Source organism: Dermacentor albipictus, chromosome 4 (assembly GCF_038994185.2).
Source record: "Dermacentor albipictus isolate Rhodes 1998 colony chromosome 4, USDA_Dalb.pri_finalv2, whole genome shotgun sequence".
NCBI lineage: Eukaryota > Metazoa > Arthropoda > Arachnida > Ixodida > Ixodidae > Dermacentor > Dermacentor albipictus.
This window is the reverse complement of record NC_091824.1, coordinates 5356781-5381862: the sequence shown is the minus strand read 5'-3', so window position 1 is coordinate 5381862 and position 25082 is coordinate 5356781. Positions and strand designations below refer to the sequence as shown.

The 25082-nt window shown below is 46.1% G+C and overlaps 1 protein-coding gene across 1 annotated transcript in view; it reads left to right on the top strand.

The window, feature by feature from the left end:
* LOC139059024 (collagen alpha-1(II) chain-like) overlaps window positions 1-24497 on the top strand; it is a 1291347-nt gene extending 1266850 nt beyond the window's left edge. The window contains exon 44 of the mRNA XM_070536814.1: window positions 24167-24497. Coding sequence (XP_070392915.1) covers window positions 24167-24313 — 147 coding nt within the window. The 3' untranslated portion in view covers window positions 24314-24497. The remainder of the gene's footprint in view (window positions 1-24166) is intronic.
* Window positions 24498-25082: the final 585 nt, after the last annotated feature.

The following is a 25082-nucleotide window of genomic DNA, read 5'->3' as shown; positions in this document are numbered from 1 at the left end:
GTCTGTGAAGAGAATGGCAGAGGGACTGTGATCGCATAACACCAACGCAAAGGCGAAGGGGAAATAACGAAGGAGGACTTACATCGATGGAAGGACAAAGGTGGTATAACGATGACAGCGTAACAACGAGGACATGAGGGCAATGTGATGACGATTTTCTGATGGAGATGGCAAGACGACGATGGTGTAAAAAAAACAAGATGACGAAACCCGAATGATGACACGACACTGCCACAATGGCATGACGACAACGATATGACAGCTGATAGACGACAGCGACTGTCTGACGACGTGTAAAAACGTAGGATGAACGTCGGTTGATTAACGAATCTAGTATGATGACGACAGCACCGATGACATTGAGATAACTACAATAAAGTGATAGCGGCGACAAAACGACAGCGTGATGAAGATGGCATGACGATAATTACATCACGACGAGTGGGTGAAAACAATTGTGTCCAGGAAGGCATGACGAAAGTCGGATATCGAAGTTAGAATAACGACTATTGAACGGCTGTGACTTCATCATAACGCCTATATGACGACAGCTGTATGGCAAACAACGCAATGACGCCGATGGCATGACAATGGTATGAGAACAACGTGACGACCGCGGGAGTATGACGATAATGGCGTCATGGCGACTGCATGACGAGAGTATCTGGAGTGGCGACGACAGTACGACTACGATGGCGTGAAGACGTCGGTATGACTACAGGTGGATGGTAGCGGCTGGCTGACGACGATGCAATGAAGACGATGATGGCGTAGTTAAGATTGTACGACGACAGCATTATTACTATAAAATGACGAAGAAATTAGGTCGATCGAACAACAAAGCCGATCGTATGATGGCTGCATGACGGCAATGGCATGTCGTTACTAAAGTGATGACGAAGGTATAACGACCGCGTGGCGGTGATACCATGACGACAACGTTACGACGACGATTCGACGACCAAATTCACAATTTGCTTATGAGGCACGGCGTAGTGGAGAACTACCTTTAATTTGACCATCTCGGTTTCTTTAACGTGCACCTAAATCTAAGTACATAGGTGCTTTCGCAGTTCGCACCCATCGATGTGTGTCGAATGGAGTAGTCGGAATGATGTCGATAGAAGACCGCTACTGCATCACGAAGACGGAATGACAAATGCATGACGACGCCACCGTTACAATGACGCAAGCACGTCGATGCCCCGCAGGGGTGTCTGCGTCAGCAGGCGTTTGGTGTGTTGCGCCACCACGTACCCGAGCACACGAGGGTTGAACCCTCCCGCGTGGAGCCGTGCGCGGCTTAGCCGTGTCTGGGGAAAAGGGGATCCAGGGGGTTGAGCCGATGCTGGGTGCTTGGACCTTTAAGGCCCCCCGGCGGAGGCAACACACCCCTTTGGCCTCTGCTTCACATAGACGGCACCCCGGACTGACCCACCCGGGGGAAATTGGTAGTTGCCTTTTCCTGTCTCTCTCTCCCTCCAGCCTTCGTCTTTTTCGCACTTTCCATCTTCCCTGTCTTCTCCTAGCTTCCGCTTACTTCCAATTTTTCCAGGCAGCAAGGGTTAACCTTGTGTGAATAGCCAACCTAGGTTATTTCATATTTGGTTATAGTGATGACGTACAGCTGGCGTTTACAGGACCTGTTCATACAGTCCCTGTAGCGTCCCCTCGTAGGGCTCCATGTTGGGTGGCTGGCGTTATTGCCGAAAACTACATTTTTCTATGGCAAGTTCCTTCCCTTCAATTCCTGATCGTCCTCAAAAAAGAGGGCGCACCGAAGATGTATTCCAGTTCTTTGGACGTCAAAGACCGAATTTCCCACGCTACCATGTCATCCACTCTGAAAAATCCGATAAACAAGTACGAAATATCTCCCCTTTTCTAGTTTCCAAGTCCTTAACTGATGTCCTTGGTCCAGGCTACAAGGTATCAAGGCTGGCAAGTGGCGATCTCCTGTTAGAACTATGTGATAAGAAACAATACGAAAAGTTGCCCAGTCTAGTGTCATTTGGGGATGTTCCGCTGACAATAACTCCACACCGCACTCTGAACACCACCCGCGGCGTTGTCTCTGATGACGATTTGCTCCAGCTGACAGAGACTGAGCTCTCGTAGGGCTTCGGTGAGCAGAACGTAGTCAATGTCAGAAGAATTAAGGTGAGAAGGGATGGCAAAGAAATTCAAACGAAGCACCTAATACTCACATTCGGTTCAAGTGTCCTGCCCGAGTCTGTGGAGGCCGGGTACATCAAGCTCCGTGTCCGGCCGTAAGTGCCAAACCCACTCCGCTGTTTCAAATGCCAGCGCTTCGGCCACAGTTCGCAGAGTTGCCGAGGCCGCCAAACTTGTGCTAAATGTAGTGTCCAAGAACACACCACTGAAACGTGTGAGAACGCTCCCCACTGTGTAAACTGTGATGGGGAGCACGCCGCGTACTCGCGGTCGTGCCCCTCCTGGAAGAAGGAAAAAGAAATAGTAACGATCAAAGTGAAAGAGAATATATCGCTCAAAGAGGCACGAAGGCGGGTAGCATACCTGCCAAAGAAAACCTTTGCCGAAGTGGCGCGTCAGGGGGCAGCGTCACAATGGCCTCCGGCGGCTGTCCGACCCACAATCAGTCAGTCGGCAGCTACGCCATCTGCCGCCGCGGTGGTTGCAGCTAGCGCTGCTCCGTCAACCGAGGAGGGGGGACCACCGACCCGAAGTTGGGCGCAGCCGAGGCTGCCTCAACCTCCCAGGTCCCTTCCAGCGCTGGCAACGGCCAGCGCAGCCAAATCCCTCAGGGAGCCCCGCCGACCTCCGGTCTGGTGGGCGCAGGGGTCTTGCCCTCGAAGGCGGGACCCTCGCTGGTAACTTCCCGCTCGCAAGAGCAAGTGTCCGGCGCCTCACTAGAGGCAATGGACACTACACCCATCCTCAAGGCGCACCAAGCGCCTAAGGAGCGGCGAGGCTGCCTCGAACGCTCCAGAAAGGGCGGCACCCCCGTTACAGGGCCTCGAAAGGGCTCTGTAATGAATCTGTAATTTCCATGATCACTACTTCTGTTTCTGTGCACACAGCACCTATTTACTACCAACATGGATACACAGATAATTCAATGGAACATCAGAGGTCTCCTTAGAAACCTTGATGATGTACAAGAACTCATCCACAAACACAATCCAAAAGTGCTGTGTTTACAGGAAACACACTTAAAATCTACACGCACAAACTTTCTCCGAAAGCACGTTACGTTTCGCAAAGACCGCAAGGATGCTGTCGCAGCATCTGGCGGTGTAGCCATCATTGCTGACAGAAGTGTAGCTTGTCAGCATCTAAAGCTCCAAGCGGCCCTTGAGGCCGTGGCCGTTTGAGCCGTACTTTTCATCATCATCATCATCAGCCTGGTTACGCGCACTGCAGGGCAAAGGCCTCTCCCATTTTTCTCCAACAACCCCGGTCATGTACTAATTGTGGCCATGCCGTCCCTGCAAATTTCTTAATCTCATCCGCCCACCTAACTTTCTGCCGTCCCCTGCTACGCTTTCCTTCCCTTGGAATCCAGTCCGTAACCCTTAATGACCATCGGTTATCTTCCCTCCTCATTACATGTCCTGCCCATGCCCATTTCTTTTTCTTGATTTCAACTAAGATGTCATTACCTCGCGTTTGTTCCCTCACCCAATCTGCTCTTTTCTTATCCCTTAACGTTACACCTATCATTCTTCTTTCCATAGCTCGTTGCGTCGTCCTCAATTTGAGTAGAACCTTTTTCGTAAGCCTCCAGGTTTCTGCCCCGTAGGTGAGTACTGGTAAGACACAGCTATTAAACACATTTCTTTTGAGGGATAATGGCACCCTGCTGTTCATGATCTGAGCATGCCTGCCAAACGCACCCCAGCCCATTCTTATTCTTCTGATTATTTCTGTCTCATGATCCGGATCCGCAGTCACTACCTGCCCTAAGTAGATGTATTCCCTTACGACTTCCAGTGCCTCGCTGCCTATTGTAAACTGCTGTTCTCTTCCGAGACTGTTAAACATTACTTTAGTTTTCTGCAGATTAATTTTTAGACCCACTCTTCTGCTTTGCCTCTCCAGGTCAGTGAGCATGCATTGCAGTTGGTCCCCTGAGTTACTAAGCAAGGCAATATTATCAGCGAATCGCAAGTTACTAAGGTATTCTCCATTAACTTTTATCCCCATTTCTTCCCAATCCAGGTCTCTGAATACCTCCTGTAAACACGCTGTGAATAGCATTGGAGAGATCGTATCTCCCTGCCTGACGCCTTTCTTTATTGGGATTTTGTTGCTTTCTTTATGGAGGACTACGGTGGCTGTGGAGTCGCTATAGATATTTTTCAGTATTTTTACATATGGCTCGTCTACACCCTGATTCCGTAATGCCTCCATGACTGCTGAGGTTTCGACAGAATCAAATGCTTTCTCGTAATCAATGAAAGCTATATATAAGGGTTGGTTGTATTCCGCACATTTCTCTATTACCTGATTGATAGTGTGAATATGATCTATTGTTGAGTAGCCTTTACGGAATCCTGCCTGGTCCTTTGCTTGACAGAAGTCTAAGGTGTTCCTGATTCTATTTGCGATTACCTTAGTAAATAGTTTGTAGGCAACGGACAGTAAGCTGATCGGTCTATAATTTTTCAAGTCTTTGGCGTCCCCTTTCTTATGGATTAGGATTATGTTAGAGTTTTTCCAAGATTCCGGTACGCTCGACGTTTTGAGGCATTGCGTATACAGGGTGGCCAGTTTCTCTAGAGCAATCTGCCCACCATCCTTCAGTAAATCTGCTGTTACCTGATCCTCCCCAGCTGCCTTCCCACTTTGCATATCTCCCAAGGCTTTCTTTACTTCTTCCGGCGTTACCTGTGGGATTTCGAATTCCTCTAGACTATTTTCTCTTTCATTATTGTCGTGGGTGGCACTGGTACTGTATAAATCTCTATAGAACTCCTCAGCCACATGTACTATCTCATCCATATTAGTAATGATATTGCCGGCTTTGTCTCTTAACGCATACGTCTGATTCTTGCCAATTCCTAGTTTCTTCTTCACTGTTTTTAGGCTTCTTCCGTTCCTGAGAGCATGTTCAATTCTATCCATATTATACTTCCTTATGTCAGCTGTCTTACGCTTGTTGATTAACTTCGAAAGTTCTGCCAGTTCTATTCTAGCTGTAGGGTTAGAGGCTTCCATACATTGGCGTTTCTTGATGAGATCTTTCGTCTCCTGCGATAGTTTACTGGTATCCTGCCTAACGGAGTTACCACCGACTTCCATTGCACATTGCTTAATGATGTCCACAAGATTGTCGTTCATTGCTTCAACACTAAGGTCCTCTTCCTGAGTTAAAGCCGAATACCTGTTCTGAAGCTTGATCTGGAATTCCTCTATTTTCCCTCTTACCGCTAACTCATTGATCGGCTTCTTATGTACCAGTTTCTTCCGTTCCCTTCTCAGGTCTAGGCTAATTCGAGTTCTTACCATCCTGTGGTCACTGCAGCGCACCTTGCCGAGCACGTCCACATCTTGTATGATGCCAGGGTTAGCGCAGAGTATGAAGTCTATTTCATTTCTAGTCTTGCCGTTTGGGCCCCTCCACGTCCACTTTCGGCTATCCCGCTTGCGGAAGAAGGTATTCATTATCCTCATACTATTCTGTTCCGCAATCTCTACTAATAACTCCCCCCTGATATTCCTAGTGCCTATGCCATATCCCCCCACTGCCTTGTCTCCAGCCTGCTTTTTGCCTACCTTGGCATTAAAGTCACCCATTAGTATAGTGTATTTAGTTTTCACTCTACCCATCGCCGATTCCACGTCTTCATAGAAGCTTCCGACTTCCTGGTCATCATGACTGGATGTAGGGGCGTAGACCTGTACAATTTTCATTTTGTACCTCTTATTAAGTTTCACAACAAGACCTGCCACCCTCTCGTTAATGCTATAGAATTCCTCTATGTTACCAGCTATATTCTTATTAATCAGGAATCCGACGCCTAGTTCCCTTCTCTCTGCTAAGCCCCGGTAGCACAGGACGTGCTACCGGGGCCGTACTTTTAAATAAACTCATAACAATCTGTTCTCTGTATATACCACCACATTATCACCCTCACAGACGCGACTTAGAGTCATTAATAGATGAGCTCCCGGACTTCTATTTTATTCTTGGTGATTTCAATGCACACAGTACTTTGTGGGGTGATTCACGCTGTGATGCGCGAGCTCGCGTCATTGAACAGGTGCTTTTTTCCTCTGGAACATGTCTTCTGAACAAGAAGGAGCCCACATATTTTAACCTGACCAACAAGTCATACTCTGCCATAGATCTTAGCATTTTATCGCCGACGCTTTTACCCTATTTTAAATGGAATGTGCTTATGAACCCGTATGGGAGTGACCACTTCCCAATAATCCTAACTACCCCGAAACAAGGTCAACTTCCCCCGCAGGTCCCTCGGTGGAAGGTTGACTCAGCCGATTGGGACCAATACCGAACTCTTACACATATGACTTGGACTGAGATGTACGGTATAACCATAGATGACGCTGTTAGATATTTTACAGCTTTTATACTTGATGCCGCATGTAAATGTATTACTCAAGCGAGCGGAATGGTTTTCAAACGGTGTGTTCCCTGGTGGAACGATGCATGCAGGCAAGCACGGAGGAACCAGAAGGAAGCGTGGGCGATATTTCGCAATTCTCCAACTGCAGAAAACCTGGAAAACTTTAAACATGTCAAATCTCAGGCAAGGAGAATGCGCCATCAAGCAAGACGAGAGAGTTGGGCGAAGTTCATATCAAGCATCTACTCGTACACCGATGAGACAAAAGTATGGAATAGAGTGAAACAAGTTATTGGACAGCAAACGTATTCCCTGCCTTTAGTAAATAGCCACGGAGAAAGCCTGGAAGACCAAGCCAACTTTCTTGGCACACACTTTGAACACATATCCAGCTCCTCACACTACACCGAAACATTCCTAAAGCACAAAACACGAATAGAGAAGCAAAAGCTAGGAAGGAAATGTGCAACAAGTGCGCCGTACAATAAACCCTTCTGTATAGCAGAACTGCAGGCAGCACTGAGCTGCTGTAATACATCCGCCTCCGGTTCAGACCGCGTAATATATGAGATGTTGAAACAACTACCCTCCGAAACACAAAAAACCCTCCTTTCCCTTTACAACGTTATATGGTCTTCCGGCGAGATCCCCTCTGTTTGGAAGGAGGCTATTGTAATTCCAATCCTAAAACACGGAAAGCATCCTTCCTCTATATCGAGTTACAGACCTATAGCAATAACAAGTTGCCTCTGCAAAGTATTCGAAAAAATGATTAACTGTCGCCTACTACACTTCCTCGAATCAAACAATTTGCTCGACCCATACCAGTGCGGGTTTCGGGAGGGTCGATCTACCAGTGACCATCTTATACGCATCGAGGCACGTATCCGTGAAGCTTTTGTCCATAAGCAGTTTTTCTCATCTGTATTCTTAGATATGGAGAACGCCTATGACACAACGTGGCGGTTTGGGATTTTAAGAGACCTCTCACAGTTCGGTATACACGGAAATATGTTCAATGTTACCGAAAGTTATCTGTCCAATCGGACATTCCGTGTTCGAGTGGGCAATGTTCTGTCACAGAAATTTGTACAGGAAACTGGAGTGCCGCAGGGCGGGGTGCTCAGCTGCACGCTCTTTATAGTAAAAATGAATTCTCTTCGTCTACACATACCACATAACATCTTCTATTCAACGTATGTTGACGATGTGCAGATAGGATTTCAGTCAAGTTCTCTTGCAATCTGTGAGCGACAGGTCCAGCTTGGTCTTAACAGGATCTCCAAATATGCTGATGAGAACGGGCTCAGACTGAACCCACAAAAAAGCACCTGTGTCATTTTCTCTAGAAAAAGAGGCCTGCACCCTGATCCTGAAATTGTGTTGCAAGGTGAGCGTCTGCCCGTAAACAAGGACCATAAATTCTTAGGCATAATTTTAGACGCGAAACTGAACTTTGTACAGCACATAAAATATCTTAAAAATAAGTGCATGAAAACAATGAATATTTTAATGGTGCTCTCACGCACAACCTGGGGCAGTGATAGAAAATGTCTCATGAACTTGTACAAAAGCCTCATATGCACACGACTAGACTATGGAGCCATAGTTTACCATTCGGCTACTCCAACTGCTCTAAAGATGCTTGACCCTGTCCACCACTTAGGAATTCGCCTGTCCACAGGCGCCCTTAGAACAAGCCCAGTGGAAAGCCTGTACGTTGAATCGGATGAGTGGTCACTGCATCTGCAGAGAACATATTCGTGTTTCATGTATTTTCTTAGAGTGAACGCAAACAGTCAGCATCCCGCGTATTACACCATAAACGATTTGTCCAGTTGCCAACTTTTCCGCACCCGGCCCATAGTGGCACAGCCTTTCTCCATGTGTGTTAGAGACATGGCTGAAGAAACAAGGGTTCCACTGCTTGAATACCACCTTATGTCCCCTGCTATATGGCCCCCGCCATGGCAGTGACAACCAATAGACTGTGATACATCTTTCGTAGCTGTTAAAAAGCACGCGCCTGTCGCGCATGTACGAATGTACTTCCTCGAGTTACAGCACAAATACTCCTCTCCTGAATTCTTTACAGAGGCATCGAAGTGTAATTCTGGCGTATCTTACGCAGCGGTCGGTCCATCTTTTTCAGATGCCGGTGTTCTGCACCCTAACACAAGTATTTTTACAGCAGAGGCCTACGCGATATTGGCTGCCGTTAAACACATTATAGAATTTAATATCCCAAAGACAGTTATATACACAGACTCTGAGTGTTGTAAATGCTTTGAAAACTGTCAGGAAATATAAAAACCCTGTAATTCTATCTCTTTACTCAGCATTATGCACAACCTACGAGTCCAAACAGCATATCGTCGTATGCTGGGTGCCGGGGCACCGAGAGATAGAGGGAAACGTGTTGGCTGACGAGCTAGCCACATCCGTCCACGCGAACGCTTCCAACACTTCCGCGACTGTCCCTGTAATGGACCTCAAGCCCGCAATAAGAAAAAAGCTAAGGACTTTCTGGTAGCGCTTGTGGGACAAACAAACAGAAAATAAACTACATGTTATCAAGCCGTATCTTGGCAACTGGCCGCCGGTATCAAAGAACCGCCACAAAGAAGTAACACTTTGCAGACTCAGGATAGGACACACATACAGCACACACGCATACCTCTTGTCCGGTGGCGATCCACCCATGTGTGATAAATGTGGTGAGCCACTTACCGTGCTTCACATCCTGCTGCAATGCACTGAATTAGACGCTAATAGGAAAACGCATTTTCCATTACCACGCCGTCAACAAATTACCCTTGATCCTCTAATGATCGTAGGTATGGAACCGCTCTTTAAATATCAATCCTTGTTCGCATTTTTAAAAGATGTACATAGTTTTCATGTCATATCACCACGAAATCCGTAGCACGGCCTCTTAACTGAGGTTTCTGCTGCGATAACTGCACTAAAAGAAAGCACCTGCCTCCCAGCCTTTGGGCTCAAAGGCCTCCCGGGGGCTTAGGTAGGTATTTTCATATTCTTGCATTTTAGCTCCACGATCACTTATCACGCGTACTAGATCCATAGACAGCTATATGTATCACTGTCATAATTTTATATGATATATCATTTTGCGCTTTTATGATACGGATTGATTCTAGGCCACTTTACAGCCATGTCACATCCCACCATCGCAACTCACAAATCAGCGCTTTACACAACATTATCAGTCATGGCGCTCTTTGGCCATACTTGGCCCTTGCGCCACTAAACAATACACATTCATTCATTCATTCAAGGACGTCGATGGCATAACAGTATGAGGACAATGGGATGAAGACGACTGTACGAGGACAATGATGTGGGAACAGCAGTGTCACAGAGACTGTATGACGACGATGCCTTGACGATGACGGCATGACCACAGTCGCAGGATGAAGCTGAAGCCACGACGATCGTGGCTGGGCAAAGATACTTTGCAAATGTTTAATGGTACGCTACAAAGTACTCGGGTAACAAGTATTTGAGATGCAGATACAAGATATAACAGCAATTATTGCATCCGATAGGATAATTTAAGTTTGTATCTTAAGACACTTCTATAAATTCCCAAATTTCCTATATGTCAATCAATCAATCAATCAATCAGCTTTATTTCCTTGGAATAGGAGGAGTACGAGACTAATAGCTTGAGCAGCTTCATGAGGCCCTGACCCTTTTACAGTTGGCAAAACAGCAGGATGACGGTCAGTAATGCACAAAGAGTTCAAATAAATCAATGAATATCACATAACATCGAGCAAGAAAAACGTTTTGTAACAAAGCGCAAGAACAATACAACCGAATTGCATAGGCTTGAAATGGCATGAAGATGAAAAACAGCGATCGACAAATAGAGGGAAAAGAATTCGAAAGGATGTAGTACTTCCCTGCAACATATGGACTGGGCGAAACGCTTAATGAGAAAATTTTGATTACACGAAGGATCAAAATCTCCATGGTTTAATAGGTTCAGAAGGGAAGGTAGCTTATAGGACAAAGATTGTTCTTCATAAGAAGTTCTAGGGGTGGGTACAGTCCACATTTCTTTGTGCCTGGTAGAACGAACACGTGTGTTTGCTTTTAACTTAGCAAGATTAATTATGGTATTGGTTCCATACTTAACAAAAGCTTTATAAGACAGCATCAGCCTATAATTATATAAACAGAACACTACGAGAATTTCATACTTCCAGTGCTCTGTTATATGCTTCTTCTTCAAAAAGAAGTTTTGTAGAAGAAGCATAATGTACAGCAGCAATATGTCGTATCGCTCTTTTCTGCAGCAAATACAGCTTGCGCGAATTTGTTATGCAAGTAGTACACCACACTATGCTGCAGGACTGCAACATAGAGGGCACTAACGCATTGTAGATCATAATCTTCACTTTTGTAGGAAGAATACATCGCGTACGTGCAAGGACACCAATGGCAGACATCTTTGAATGGAGGTTTTCGACATGTACATTCCATGCAAGGTGCTTTGAAAAATGTAGTTCAAGGGCTTTAACAGAATCCACCAACTCTAACTGCTGAGAGCCCAAAAATAAATTCAACTTCTTTGTCAGCGTTTTTCTTTAGCCCTGTACAAAATAAATTTCAAAGAATTCACCGTGGCCCAGTTACCTAGGTTAGACAGCGTTTTGTTAGCCATCGCTTCTACTCTGTTTCGAAGTTCCCTGTAATAAAAACTGTCGTGTAATCAGCATATGAGACGAATGTTGCGTTGTTGCTGCAGTGTACAATATTATTTATGTAAATCAAAAAGAAGAGTTTCCCTAGAATGCTTCCCTGTGGCACAAAAACAACGATCGGCTTCCTTGCAGATGTTTCATTGATTGTATCTTCAAAATGTGTCCTGTTTGAAAGATAGGATTCTAAAAGCGTATGCGCTGTTCCACGCACACCACAGTTTTCAAATTTACTGAGAAGGATGGTATGATTGATTAAGTCAAATGCCTTGGAAAAAGCGACGTATATGCCTAATGCCATTTGAATGCGACTGAATGCATCTATAATTATTTCTTTTTGAGTCAAGAGGGCTGTTTCGGTGGAACGATGCTTCCTAAACACATGTTGAAAGTCTTTCAACAAATTGCGGTGATTAAAAAATGATAGCAATCTTATACTCATTAATTTGTCAATACCTTTAGAAAGCACTGGAATAATCGAAATGAGTTGACAGTTGTTTAGTGCCCCCTTATCAGCGTGGCTGAAGACTGGAACAACGTATTAAGTCTACATTTGTCTTGGAAATATGACTGTAGTTAATATTAAGTTATAAATATGGGTAAGAACAGGGCATATACTATCAAGCACATACTTTATGGGGCGTATCTGGGTGCCATCGGCGTCCAGGGACCGGCTGCTACGTAAATCACTGATACAAGAAAAGACTTTTGAGGGGCATGCTGGGGCAAGAAATAGGGTGTTAATAAACGCGTTTACAGGCAGGAACTGAGTATAGTTGTTGAGGCCATCAACGTCATTTAACATTGGTTTTAATGGTTTTGTATATGTGTGTTATGTACATTGTAAAACGTTTTTCTGGTTTCACAGCAAATATGCTGGTAATGTGTGACCGAACGCTTTTCCGTAAATAAACAACGGTCATTCCCGTTTGAACCGACAGCCGCAGAAATGAGACCGTAGTACAAAATAAGAGTACTTTCGTATCTACAAAACGGAAGCCTCTGCATGCTGAATAGGTACTGTAACCGTTGAAGTGCAGGTGCTTCTCGTAATCAGAAAACAAAACACACCGTATGCTAAAGCTGTACTATACCGTTAAAGTACAGGTGCTTCCTGTGTTCAGAAAATGAAAGACTTTCTATGCTAAATCTGTACTATGTCCGTTAAAGTACAGGTGCTTCCCGTATTTCGTCTTACAGAGCATATTCATTGTTTTGAGAATGTACTATCGGGGACAAAACTGCTTAAGACGCGCGAGCATCGAGAAAATTTTATTGGTGCGCTATATACTGGGATGAGCCACTCTAATGCCTGCGTTCAGGATGTGCACACGTGACCCACTGTTTCCAGCGGTCTTGAACGCAGAGATGCAATTTCGTCGACGCTTGCACCTCCAGGGTACTTTTGTCCATGACAGTACATATCCTTTAATGCAAATATCATGAAGGCAGCTCATAGCCAAAGCAGCAGGTCGCCATTGCGAAAATTTTCTTCCCAGCAAGTTGACATCTGAAAAAAACAAAACACTTTGAACTTTGAGATATGAATGCGCTTCATAGCATATATACAAAAAAGTGCAATATTTCAGTCCTCAAGCTCTTTAGACTACAGAAGCAGCTTTATTTTCGTCAATCACTCGTCTTGCAATCTTTTCTGGTGAACATTGTTCTTGACCCCAAACGCTTTGAAAGGATAAAGTTGCTGCTGTTAGGAGAGATCAATTTCCCCCCTAAAGAAAGCGGCAGAAAAGAATGATCATAGAACACAACAAAGAAGTAACTTATTTCATAGAAAAACATGTACGTAGACCAAGCTTTTTTGAAACAAGGGATGTTGCTCTAGCCGACATTTCAACAAAATTGCTTGTCATCAGGGTAGCAACTGTTTTCCTTGGCAGCGTTGTTTTGTGCATGGCTCACTGGCCGCTACCATCGTTAGCGGAGGAGAAATTGGTGCATCTTATAGGTCATGAGAAGCCGCCGTGGTGCAGCGGTGGCGTAGAGGTAGAACAACCGCCTCGCGTGCAAGAGGTCCGTGGTTCAAATCCTGGTGCCGGCAATTTTCCACCAGATTAAAAAAAAAAGAATCCGCGTGTTGATAAAATTGCACAAACAGGCCTGGAGTGTGGCCTGACCCCGGGGACCAGAAACGGTAACTCGCACTCCCTCACCAGAGCAGGATTGGGCACCCTGGTGCAGTACTTCTCCACAACCTCCTATATGAACACAACAATTAACCCCGGCCCTCAGTCCCCAGCAGCTGCGAAGCAACTGACCACGGCGGCGGTCAGACCTTCGACGCAGCACAGGGTGCTAAGAATCACTGGCTCCGGACAGGCCGCCATTGGAATTGGAATATGAACCTGGCAACGTTTAACACTAGAACGTTATCTAGTGAGGCGAGTCTAGCAGTGCTATTGGAGGAATTAGACGGCAGTAAATGGGATATAATAGGGCTCAGTGAAGTTAGGAGGCCAAAAGAAGCATATACAGTGCTAAAAAGCGGGCACGTACTCTGCTACTGGGGCTTAGCGGAGAGAAGAGAACTAGGAGTCGGATTCCTGATTAATAGGAATATAGCTGGTAATATACAGGAATTCTATAGCAATAATGAGAGGGTCGCAGGTCTTCTTGTGAAACTTAATAAGATGTACAAAATGAAGATTGTACAGGTCTACGCCCCTGCATCCAGTCATGATGACCAGGAAGTCGAAAGCTTCTACGAAGACGTGCAATCGGCTATAGGTAGAGTGAAAACTAAATACACTATACTAATGGGCGACTTTAATACCAAGGTAGGTAAGAAGCAGGCTGGAGACAAGGCAGTGGGGCAATATGGCATAGGCACTAGGAATAGCAGGGGAGAGTTATTAGTAGAGTTTACGGAACAGAATAATATGAGGATAATGAATGCCTTCTTCCGCAAGTGGGATAGCCGAAAGTGGACATGGAGGAGCCCGAACGGCGAGACTAGAAATGAAATAGACCTCATACTCTGCGCTAACCCTGGCATCATACAAGATGTGGACGTGCTCGGCAAGGTGCGCTGCAGTGACCACAGGATGGTAAGAACTCGAATTAGCCTAGACCTGAGGAGGGAACGAAAGAAACTGGTACATAAGAAGCCGTTAATGAGTTAGCGGTAAAAGGGAAAATAGAGGAATTCCAAATCAAGCTACAGAACAGGTATTCGGCTTTAACTCAGGAAGAGGACCTTAGTGTTGAAGCAATGAACGACAGTCTTGTGGGCATCATTAAGGAGTGTGCAACGGAAGTCGGTGGTAACTCCGTTAGGCAGGATACCAGCAAACTATCGCAGGAGACGAAAGATCTGAACAAGAAACGCCAATGTATGAAAGCATCTAACCCTACAGCTAGAACAGAACTGGCAGAACTTTCGAAGTTAATCAACAAGCGTTTGACAGCTGACATAGGGAAGTATACTATGGATAGAATTGAACATGCTCTCGGGAACGAAGGAAGCCTAAAAGCAGTGAAGAAAAAACTAGGAATTGGCAAGAATCAGATGTATGCGTTAAGAGACAAAGCTGACAATACCATTACTAATATGGATGAGATAGTTCAAGTGGCTGGGGAGTTCTATTGAGATTTATACAGTACCAGTGGCACCCATGACGATAATGGAAGAGAGAATAGTCTAGAGGTATTCGAAATCCCAAAGGTAACGCCGGAAGAAGTAAAGAAAGCCTTGGGAGATATGCAAAGGGGGAAGGCAGCTGTGGAGGATCAGGTAACAGCAGATTTGTTGAAGGATGGTGGACAGATTGTTCTAGAGAAACTGGCCACCCTGTATACGCAATGCCTCATGACCTCGAGCGTACCGGAATCTTCGAAGAACGCTAACATAATCATAATCCATAAGAAACGGGACGCCAAAGACTTGAAAAATTATAGACCGATCAGCTTACTGTCCGTTGCCTACAAACTAGTTACTAAGGCAATCGCAAATAGAATCAGGAACAGCTTAGACTTCTGTCAAGCAAAGGACCAGGCAGGATTCCGTAAAGGCTACTCAACAATAGATCATATTCACACTATCAATCAGGTGATAGAGAAATGTGCGGAATATAACCAACCCTTATATATAGCTTTCATTGATTACGAGAAAGCGGTTGATTCTGTCGAAACCTCAGCAGTCATGGAGGCATTACGGAATGAGGGTGTAGACGAGCCGTATGTAAAAATACTGAAAGATATCTATAGCGGCTCCACAGCCACCGTAGTCCTCCATAAAGCAAGCAAGAAAATCCCAATAAAGAAAGGCGTCAGGCAGGGAGATACGATCTCTCCAATGCTATTCACAGCATGTTTACAGGAGGTATTCAGAGACCTGGATTGGGATGAATTGGGGATAAAAGTTAATGGAGACTACCTTAGTAACTTGCGATTCGCTGATGATATTGCCTTGCTTAGTAACTCAGGGGACCAAGTGCAATGCATGATCACTGACCTGGAGAGGCAAAGCATAAGAGTGGGTCTAAAAATTAATCTGCAGAAAACTAAAGTAATGCTTAACAGTCTCGGAAGAGAGCAGCAATTTACAATAGGCAGCGAGGCACTGGAAGTCGTAAAGGAATACATCTACTTAGGGCAGGTAGTGACGGCGGATCCAGATCATGAGACGGAAATAATCAGAAGAATAAGAATGGGCTGGGGTGCGTTTGGCAGGCATTCTCAGATCATGAACAGCAGGTTGCCATTATCCCTCAAGAGGAAAGTATAAAATAGCTGTGTCTTACCAGTACTCATCTAGGGGGCAGAAACCTGGAGGCTTACGAAAACGGTTCTACTCAGATTGAGGACGACGCAACGAGCTATGGAAAGAAGAATGATAGGTGTAACGTTAAGGGATAAGAAAAGAGCGGATTGGGTGAGGGAACAAACGCGAGGTAATGACATCTTAGTTGAAATCACGAAAAGGAAATGGGCATGGGCAGGACATGCAATGAGGAGGGAAGATAACCGATGGTCATTAAGGGTTACGTAATGGATTCCAAGGGAAGGGAAGCGTACCAGAGGGCGGCAGAAAGTTAGGTGGGCGGATGAGATTAAGAAGTTTGCAGGGAAGACGTGGCCACATATAGTACATGGCCGGGGTTGTTGGAGAAGTATGGGAGAGGCCTTTGCCCTGCAGTGGGCGTAACCAGGCTGCTGCTGCTGCTGCTGCTGCTGCTTATGATGATGATGATTATGATGATGATGATGATGATGAGAAGCCGCCGTGTTAAAATAAAGGCAGGAAGGGTGTGTTCTGCTGTTGTGATCGTGATACAGCAGGTAGGAGCAGTGCTGTCAGTTCTGCTGTCAAAGAGTAGGGGTGAACAAACACAAAATTATGTAAACAAGTAAGCAACCGTTAAACCGTTAATCCAGTAGACGTACTGTATTTACTCGATTCTAATCACCCCCTTTTTTTCATGATCGCGATGCCCAAGGTCAGGGGGCGGGGGTGCTTAGATTCCAAAAATCTAGAATGACCCCCCTCCATCTTTTCGCTGCGATATCACGACGACTTGGTAGCGAGGAATAATATATTATTTAGCAAACATCCTAAAGAAAAATTCGTGAACTGCAGTTAACCCACCGCTTGTGTCGAATGCTCAGTCACTTTCACTGCCGCTCATGAGTCCGCTCGTAGCGAGCAAGCGCGCTTGGCGGCCTCGGCTGCGCGCTGTTCCGAGCAAATAGGGGGACGATTAGATTCGGATGCAAACTTCTTTCCCAATTTTCTCGCGAAAACAGAGGGGGGTGTTTAGAATCGCGGAAATACGGTAGTCTTCCTGGAAACTAAAAGTATTGTTACGGAAGGATGAAAGACAGAGAAAGAAGAAGATTGCGAGACGCTGGCTGCTGCATGTTGTCGGTGGTCAGCCAGCTTAACTACGCTGACTCATCCTGTATATATATTGTAAATACAGTCTTTATATATTCCTAACATACCCGTAACATATTGGTGGGAGGTGCGGCGTACCACGGATGGAAACGGAGCTCCGCAGTGGACGTCGCATCACCGTCCGTACCCTTAATGACGCTGAGCACGCAGCATAAACGTCGTTGCCGCTTCCAACGTCCCCGTCGCCACCTACGTTGCGGTCGCCTTCAGTTGTGGTTGTGCAACCCAAGGATCCTGGCACTTTCTGTCGGACCGATGGCGCCGACGTTGAAGAGTGGGTGGCTATGTATGAACGCGTGAGTGGAATCAACAGACGGAACCCTACGCTTATGCTAGCCAACCTGTTGTTCTGCCTTCGAGCCACGGCAAAGGTGTGGTACGAAAACCACGAAGAGGAGCTCACCAGCTGGGACCAATACAAAGAGAGGTTGACAGAGTTGTTTCGCAAACCAGCCTGCCGTAACATTGCCACAAAGCAGGAACTGGCCTTCCGTTCCCAATCCAACGCCCTTCTACTATTTTCAGTCCACCTCGACGCTTCTCTCCGCGTTATCACAGCCCGACTGAGTGGAGAACTGCGGACGACCGGCCGATATGTGTCGCCGCATTGGTCATGTCGCCCGAAACTGTCGCAACTCGTGGCCCTCAACACCTCGCACGGCGAACAACCCGAGCAGTTTTAATGAAAATGCCGGCAACGTTTTGCCCTCCGCCGACTCCGACAGTGCCGACAACTCTGCTAGGAACACGTTGTACAGTCGCTCACCATCGCCGCGAGGACACCAGTCGCACTCACCGCAAACACGACGCCCTTCTTCCTGTCGCCACGTCGCCCAGTCACCTCGCCTTTCGTTCCATGCGGGTTTCAGCCGCAACTTTTCGGAAAACTAATAAATGTAGCCCTGGGACGTGGTGCTGCATTGCCTACTAATGCAACAAATCATCGGTTTGTGTCCGCAAGGAGAAGCGTAATTCACGTTAAAATAGATCACGTACCGTTTCCAGCACTCGTCGGCACTGGAGCCTACGTTTCTGTGATGAATCTTCTGTGATGAATGCTTACGTAGACGTTGTTTAACGAAGGTCCTCACCCCAGCAGCTGCCCGAGTGCTTTGTGTGGCTGACGGCGGCGTGCTGGTTGTTCTTGGAATGTGTACTGCACGTTTAAGTATAGCCGGCCGCCATACTTCTGCTCTGTTTGCTGTGATCGACAACTGGCCTCATGGCATTATCCTTTGATTGGACTCTTTATCCACTCATTTTGCCCTCATCGACTGCGCGAGCGGCGTTCTTCAGTTACAACTGCCTCAACTCGTCGATGCTCCGAGCACCGCCCCAACGCACTTGTGCACGCTTCACGATGGGCGTCTGGCAACCGAGGCAGCTACTTACGTCCCTTTGACCGCTCAACCACAGGTTCCTGACGGTGAATATGTGCTTCTCGCCATCGTCGGTGTGCTTTTGAACGGGAACGTTGCTGTTCCGCAAATGCTGGCCAGGGTTACTAATAACGACGTCGCTCTACCGCGTCTCAATTTCAGCCTCTGGCCTCAAGTGATTCCTGTCCGCATGTTTTTGGCCAGCGTTTCTGTGGTTCTGAATTTGACATTGAGAGTCTGAATGCCGAGAGTTGTTTCATAGCGTCAATTGCAGCTCAATGATCTGGTTGCATAACGGATGACCTCGCGAAAATGAGCGCACCTGACCTCACCTCGGCACAGGCAACGGACATGCGTTTCTTCCTTGAATCGTACAGGGACATCGTGCAGGGGCCTCGGCGACAGGACTTTAGGACAAACATCTCTTGCTCACCATCGTATAAACACTGGAGACACGGATCCTATTCGTTGGTGTCTCTATGGTGTATCGCATGCTGAACGTAGAGTCATCCAATCAGAAGTGGACAAAATGCTCCGCAAAAGGGTTATCGAGTCATCAGCCAGCCCTTGGGATCGTCTTTCGTCCTTGTGAAATAGAAATATGGTACCTGGCGTTTTTGCGTCGATTATTTCCACTTAAACAAGATCACGCGACAAGACGCCTGCCCCCTACCACGCATCAATGACGCCTTAGACTGCTTGCAAGGAACTTCATACCTCTCGTCCATCGATCTTCGATCCGGCTACTGGCAGGTTTCAGTTGATGAAATGCACCGCGTGAAGACGGCCTTCATCACGCCAGATGGCTTATATCAGTTCAAAGCCATGCTATTTGAGCTATGCAGTGCTCCTGCGACATTTGAATGTATGATGGACTGTCTTCTGCGAGGCTACAAATCGACCACCTGTCTTTGTTACCTTGACGACGTTATCGATCTGGAAAATGTTCCAGATCTCATTGCAGCAGCGCACGTACGGCTTCTAACGTGCGCTGCTTCGTTGGCCTGCGTTCGTATCTTTATCCTTTCTTTAAAAATTTCGCCGACGTTGCTCAGTCTTTCACTGATCTTCTAAAGAAGAACACACCATTCTCATGGGGCCCGGAGCAGGCTCATGCGTTCGCCGCCCTCATCAGGTTTCTGGCCACCCTCCAATAGTTGCCCACTTTGATCCATCTGCACCAACCGAAGTCCACACTAACACAAGCGGCCATGGCATCGGCGCTGTTCTCGCCGAACAACAGTATGGTGCCGAGTATGTGATAGCTTATGCTAGCCGCCTGTTGTCACCTGTCGAGAGAAATTACTCCATCATCGAGCGGGAGTGATTGGCTTTAGTTTGAGCTGTCGCCAGGTTTTGGCCATATTTGTACGGCCGCACATTTTTGGTCCTTACATGCCACCGCGCACTCTGCTGGCTGTCTCCCCTCCGGGACCCGACAGGACGGCTTGGTCACTGGGCTTGGCGGCTCCAGGAATCTTAATTTCCCTCCGGGACCCGACAAAACGGCTTGATCAGTGGGCTTTGCGGCTCCAGGAATTTTTATTTTTTGTAAATTACAAGATTCTAGCCTCCACAAGGACGCTGATTGTCTCTCTCGTCACCCCATGGATCCCCCCAATCGTGCTGCGCGTGACCCGGTGACCTGCATGATGGCTTTTACTGACATGACCAACATGCGCACTGAACAACAACGCACCCAATCCTTGCAGCACATCATCGCCGGAATGCAATCTGGCAGCAATGACGCCACGTTCCGCATGTTCGTGCTGCAAGACGGCATCCTCTACCGCCGCAATATCCACTCTGATGGCCCTGAGTTGCTCCATGTCCTTCCTGGTCATCTGCGATCCACCGCTCTCGAATAACTGCACGATGCAACGACGGCGGGACACCTTAGAGTTTTGCGTACATACGACCGCGTACGACACCGGTTATTCTGGCTGGGTCGCTACCGCTCCGTGCGTCACTATGTCGCAACTCGAGAATTGTGTCAGCGCCGGAAGAACCTCCCCTGCCACCTGTCGGACGACTCCATCCAACTGAAGTTCCCTCTTAACCGTTCTTTTCTCTTGGCCTTTACTTGCTTGGCCCTTTTCCGACGACGACTAGAGGGAATAACTGGATCGCCGTCGCTACTGATTACGCGACACACTACGCGATAACAAAGGCGTTGCCGAGTAGTTGCGCAACAGACGTCGCCGATTTTCTCCTTCATGACGTCATTCTCCACCACGGTGTGCCTCAACAGTTACTTACAGACTGGGACCGCTCTATCTTGTCTCGAGTTGTCGATGACCTCCTCCGCTCTTGTGCGACTCTCATGGTGTCGAACATTCTACTATAATACTACGCATCAAGTCAGGAGAATTAGGGGATCAGAGGCCACAATTCTTTTCGTTAATACACCAAATGTGCTTTACTATTTTGCTACATTCCAACTAACAAAGGAGGAGCCAGTTCGTGAGATGGTGACCAATGCACACAGAAGCTGTTGAGATTCTGTGCAGCAGCATGTTGGCGATGGGATGTTATGTGCACAAAAGTCTTTCATGCAAAAATGACATCCTGCAGTCAAACTTGTGCAGAGGTGCCAACCGTAGAGTTCGAAAAGCACCACAGTGGGGGGCAATGAGTGCTAAATTTATTGAAAATTACTAAAAATTATTCAATTATTCATTATGTTTACTGTACGTTAAATATTCACAGACCATTCCCTACGTGCTGTAAACAGGCACTGATTTTGCAGTCATATGAACAATGATCTGTGGCCCAGACAAGGACAAATGCTTATCAAGTTTACGCAAGAACATACTCTAGAAAAACACCCCAATTCACATTCAAATCTGGTAGAGAAGGAGAAAAACTGCTTTCTCGTAGAGGATGCATACTCCAGAGTAGAAGAAACTAGTGCACCCTAACCATCGTTGTTGCCGATGCCTGTGCGCTAGCTGTTACACATAATAGGGCAGTTGCAATTGTACTTCGACAATCTCAAAGTTGCTGCCAGTTTGCTGGCACACAGCTGAAATACATTGAGGGCAAGTTAAAAGTGTAATGAATTTATCTCGCATGACACAATTTGAATGCAATATTCTGCAAATAAGTGAAGCGTGATGTGCCGTCCCGTGCAATGAAACTGTTTTGAAGAACCTGAATCGGCAGCTGGGCCATGACGAGGTGAAGAGTGCAATTAATATCACTTGTGAATGTTTTTAAATTAAACTGCACACAGTAAAAACATCTATGCAGTTTTACGAAATGCAAAACCCCTCTTTCTGTTGTTTGTAGGTAATCACACCTAGGGCCAGAACATGTGAAATATGATCCTCATTCCTATACAATCAAAGCGAATTGCACCACCTTAAGTGTTATCTGCCTTCTGTCTCACATTTTCTGTCAAACATTGTCGGTATGTTGCGGTCGGCAGAAAAAGTTATTTCTGTAGCAATATAAAATTATAAGTACTGTAATATCAGTACTTTTACTTTTCTTTAGGCAACATGGGGTCTTATAGTAAAAAAAAATAGGAATAAATACATGTGTATTTCACATCGCAACCCTCATGAGATATTTAGTACTCTGAATCATAAAGGATTTCGAATCAGGGTGTCTACGAAGTTGATTTTCAAATTCTCTGCGTTTTCCAGGTTTTCCCTGAGTGCCTTTGCGAAATTCCCTGAGTGACGCAGAACTTTGTTTAATGTCAAAACAAGCTGAAACCATGTAGACCGGTGCTGTCACTCTCTATTAAGCATAAAAAAAAATGACTTAATCCAGTTTGAACACTAAGGAGTAGTTTTTACGCTAGTCAGAAAGAGAATAGAAGGGAGGAGTTAGTAATATGTACAGCAAATAAAATGTCTTCGAGAAAAATCACAAATGGAGTCGGACATTCTCAAATATCCATAAAAGGGAGATACATACAGAAGCAAATATTTTCGTATAGGAGCTATTTCTATCAACTAATAACAGGCTCAATGGTATGAGGCCCTAACTTTTCACAATTGAGGTTCTCTCTCAGCTCGTAAGTGAGCCTCAACTGTCCTGACATACACTGAGCCCGCGCACGACACCTCAGTGTTGTGTTTCATTGCTTTAAAGAGTTGGTTTCAGTTTCGATGAGGGACACCTGCATCTCGGCATCAGCCACCACTTGGCCTTTTGAGCTCAAGCTTCTTCAAAACAGCGGCAGCACGCTTTCTTTTCCTTTCACTCTTCAACGCGTAGGTCCTTTTCGTTCTTGTCCTCCTCCCGCCACTTGTTTGCCCCACGGACTGTTTGAAGCATCTTCTTGGTCAGTTGCGCAGTCCAAGTCCGATTTTTCCAACTTTCTAGGGGCCGCGAAAACGTCCGAAACATCGGGAAGTTCGAAAAAATAAATTCACGTCATTTACTGCCCTTAAAGGCTCAAACCGCCCCAGACACATTCAAAAATGCTCTGAAGGCCTGTCGGTATACTTATCAGGCATATCAATGCTCCTACTGTGACAGAAGATACCGTGTCAACTCGTGTATAATTAAGGAATACATGCTGTGTACCATGGCAATAGCCCCTTCCCACGCTTGTTATGCTTCACTGCAATACTTTTGCGTGTGCTTCACCAAGTAACATTTCCGTACAGAGGCGAATCTGACTCTCGAGAGCCGGCATTATGCAACGCACAGTGCTTTCCAAGCTTGTAAGCCAATCACGAGGACCACAAAGGCGGAGTCGGTGGAATTGCTCACAGCAGCGAATCCTTTCAATGGAAAACATGTGTGTGTGTTTGTGGTAAAAATAACCTCGAAAGATTCGCGTCATAATTTTGCTAAGAACCCTGTGTGTGTCATCATTACGGCTTCTGTTGCAGAAATAATGTGTTGAAATTATAATATCGAAATTAATGTTTTTTCTCTGTCCTTGTACGTCCTGTCGTGACATTTTTGCGTGCAGCAAATGCTTGCAACTATTTATGAAAGTTTGTGTGAAATTCGCTCTACATTTAAGAAACTTGAGCTTCAGTGTTAGAGTAGCAGCAGGTCAAAACTATGGGGCGACCTTCGATTTCAGTCTAGCATTTCGCAGGTTCAGGCTGTATGATAGTGTAAAGGTTTAGCGTGTGCTGACGTGAGCACATAAAAATAAATGCAAAGGGAGACGCTGCATTTCGCCAACATTGTCCTGTGCGTTCCTTTTTCTATATGCTCGCGTCTATACGTGTGACAACCATCACACTATCATTACGCACTAACCGGCCCAGAAAAGCACCCTATTAAAATATATAGCCGAATCTATCGCTCAATAAATTTCCAATGAAATAACTGACGTTTCCCTAAATGTTTAGCTATCACGAGCTCAATACATATAAAGTTTTCCATCGAGTAGCTATGCCTCAGTAGATCTTCTGCTGATGTTTTATTGTGTGCAGCTTCTAAGGACCATATTTTAGGTATAGCTAAACTCTGTGGGAACCATCATGCCTACTGCAATAAGGTAATCTAGAAATTCTCCATCTGCTGTACTTATGCGCACTGCAAACGTACTGCAGTAGCGAGATGTTACCAATACACCTTTCTTCCTTGCAGGATCGTTCTGACAAGTGGAGCTACACCCTGCTGCAGTACAAGTCCGAGAAGCCACAGCGCCTCCCAATTGTAGACGTTGCTCCTAGGGACATTGGATTCAAGAATCAGGAGTTTGGACTAGAAATCGGACCAGCCTGCTTCTACTAGTGACACGAGTGTTTCGCCGTAAAGAACGGTGACCAGGATCTACTTCTCAATGCTGCCGAAGCACGTTCATCAGAAAGACACAGTCGTCGATGACAGAGGAATCCTCGCCATATTCCATGCATACATTTATTGCACATCTCCTCAGCACGTGCAATAGAAAATAAATTTATTTTTTCAACGACGACCCCATCGATTCCTTTTATGCAACTGACTGCCAGTTCGACCTACGAAATTGCGGCACCGGGAAAAATACCAAAGCCGGTGTGGCGCTGCGTGCAGAAACACTGGGCAGTCCGTGCATCGGTTGTAGAAATTACTCAGCCTGGAATCGATCTGAGTGAGTTCTAGGGTGTGTGAGTCTGAGCGGAGTACACAAAGTGACTGAGTAGCGGTAAGTACGTCACCACCAGCCTGTCACCAGCAGCCTGTTTTATGTCCACTGCAGGACCAAGGCCTCTCCCTGCGATCTCCAATTACCCCTGTCCTGCGCCAACCGATTCCATCTAGCGCCCGCGAATTTCCTAATTTCATCGCTCCACCTAGTTTTTTGTCGTCCTCGATTGCGTTTCCCTTCTCTTGGTACCCATTCTGTAACCCTTATGGACCAACGGTTATCTAACTGGCGCTATACAAGACCTGCCCAGCTACATTTTTTCCTCTTGATGTCAATTAGAATATTATCTATACCCGTTCGCTCTCTGATCCAAACCACTCTCTTTCTCTCTTAACGTTATGCCTAGCAATCTTCGTTCGATCGCTCTTTGCGTGG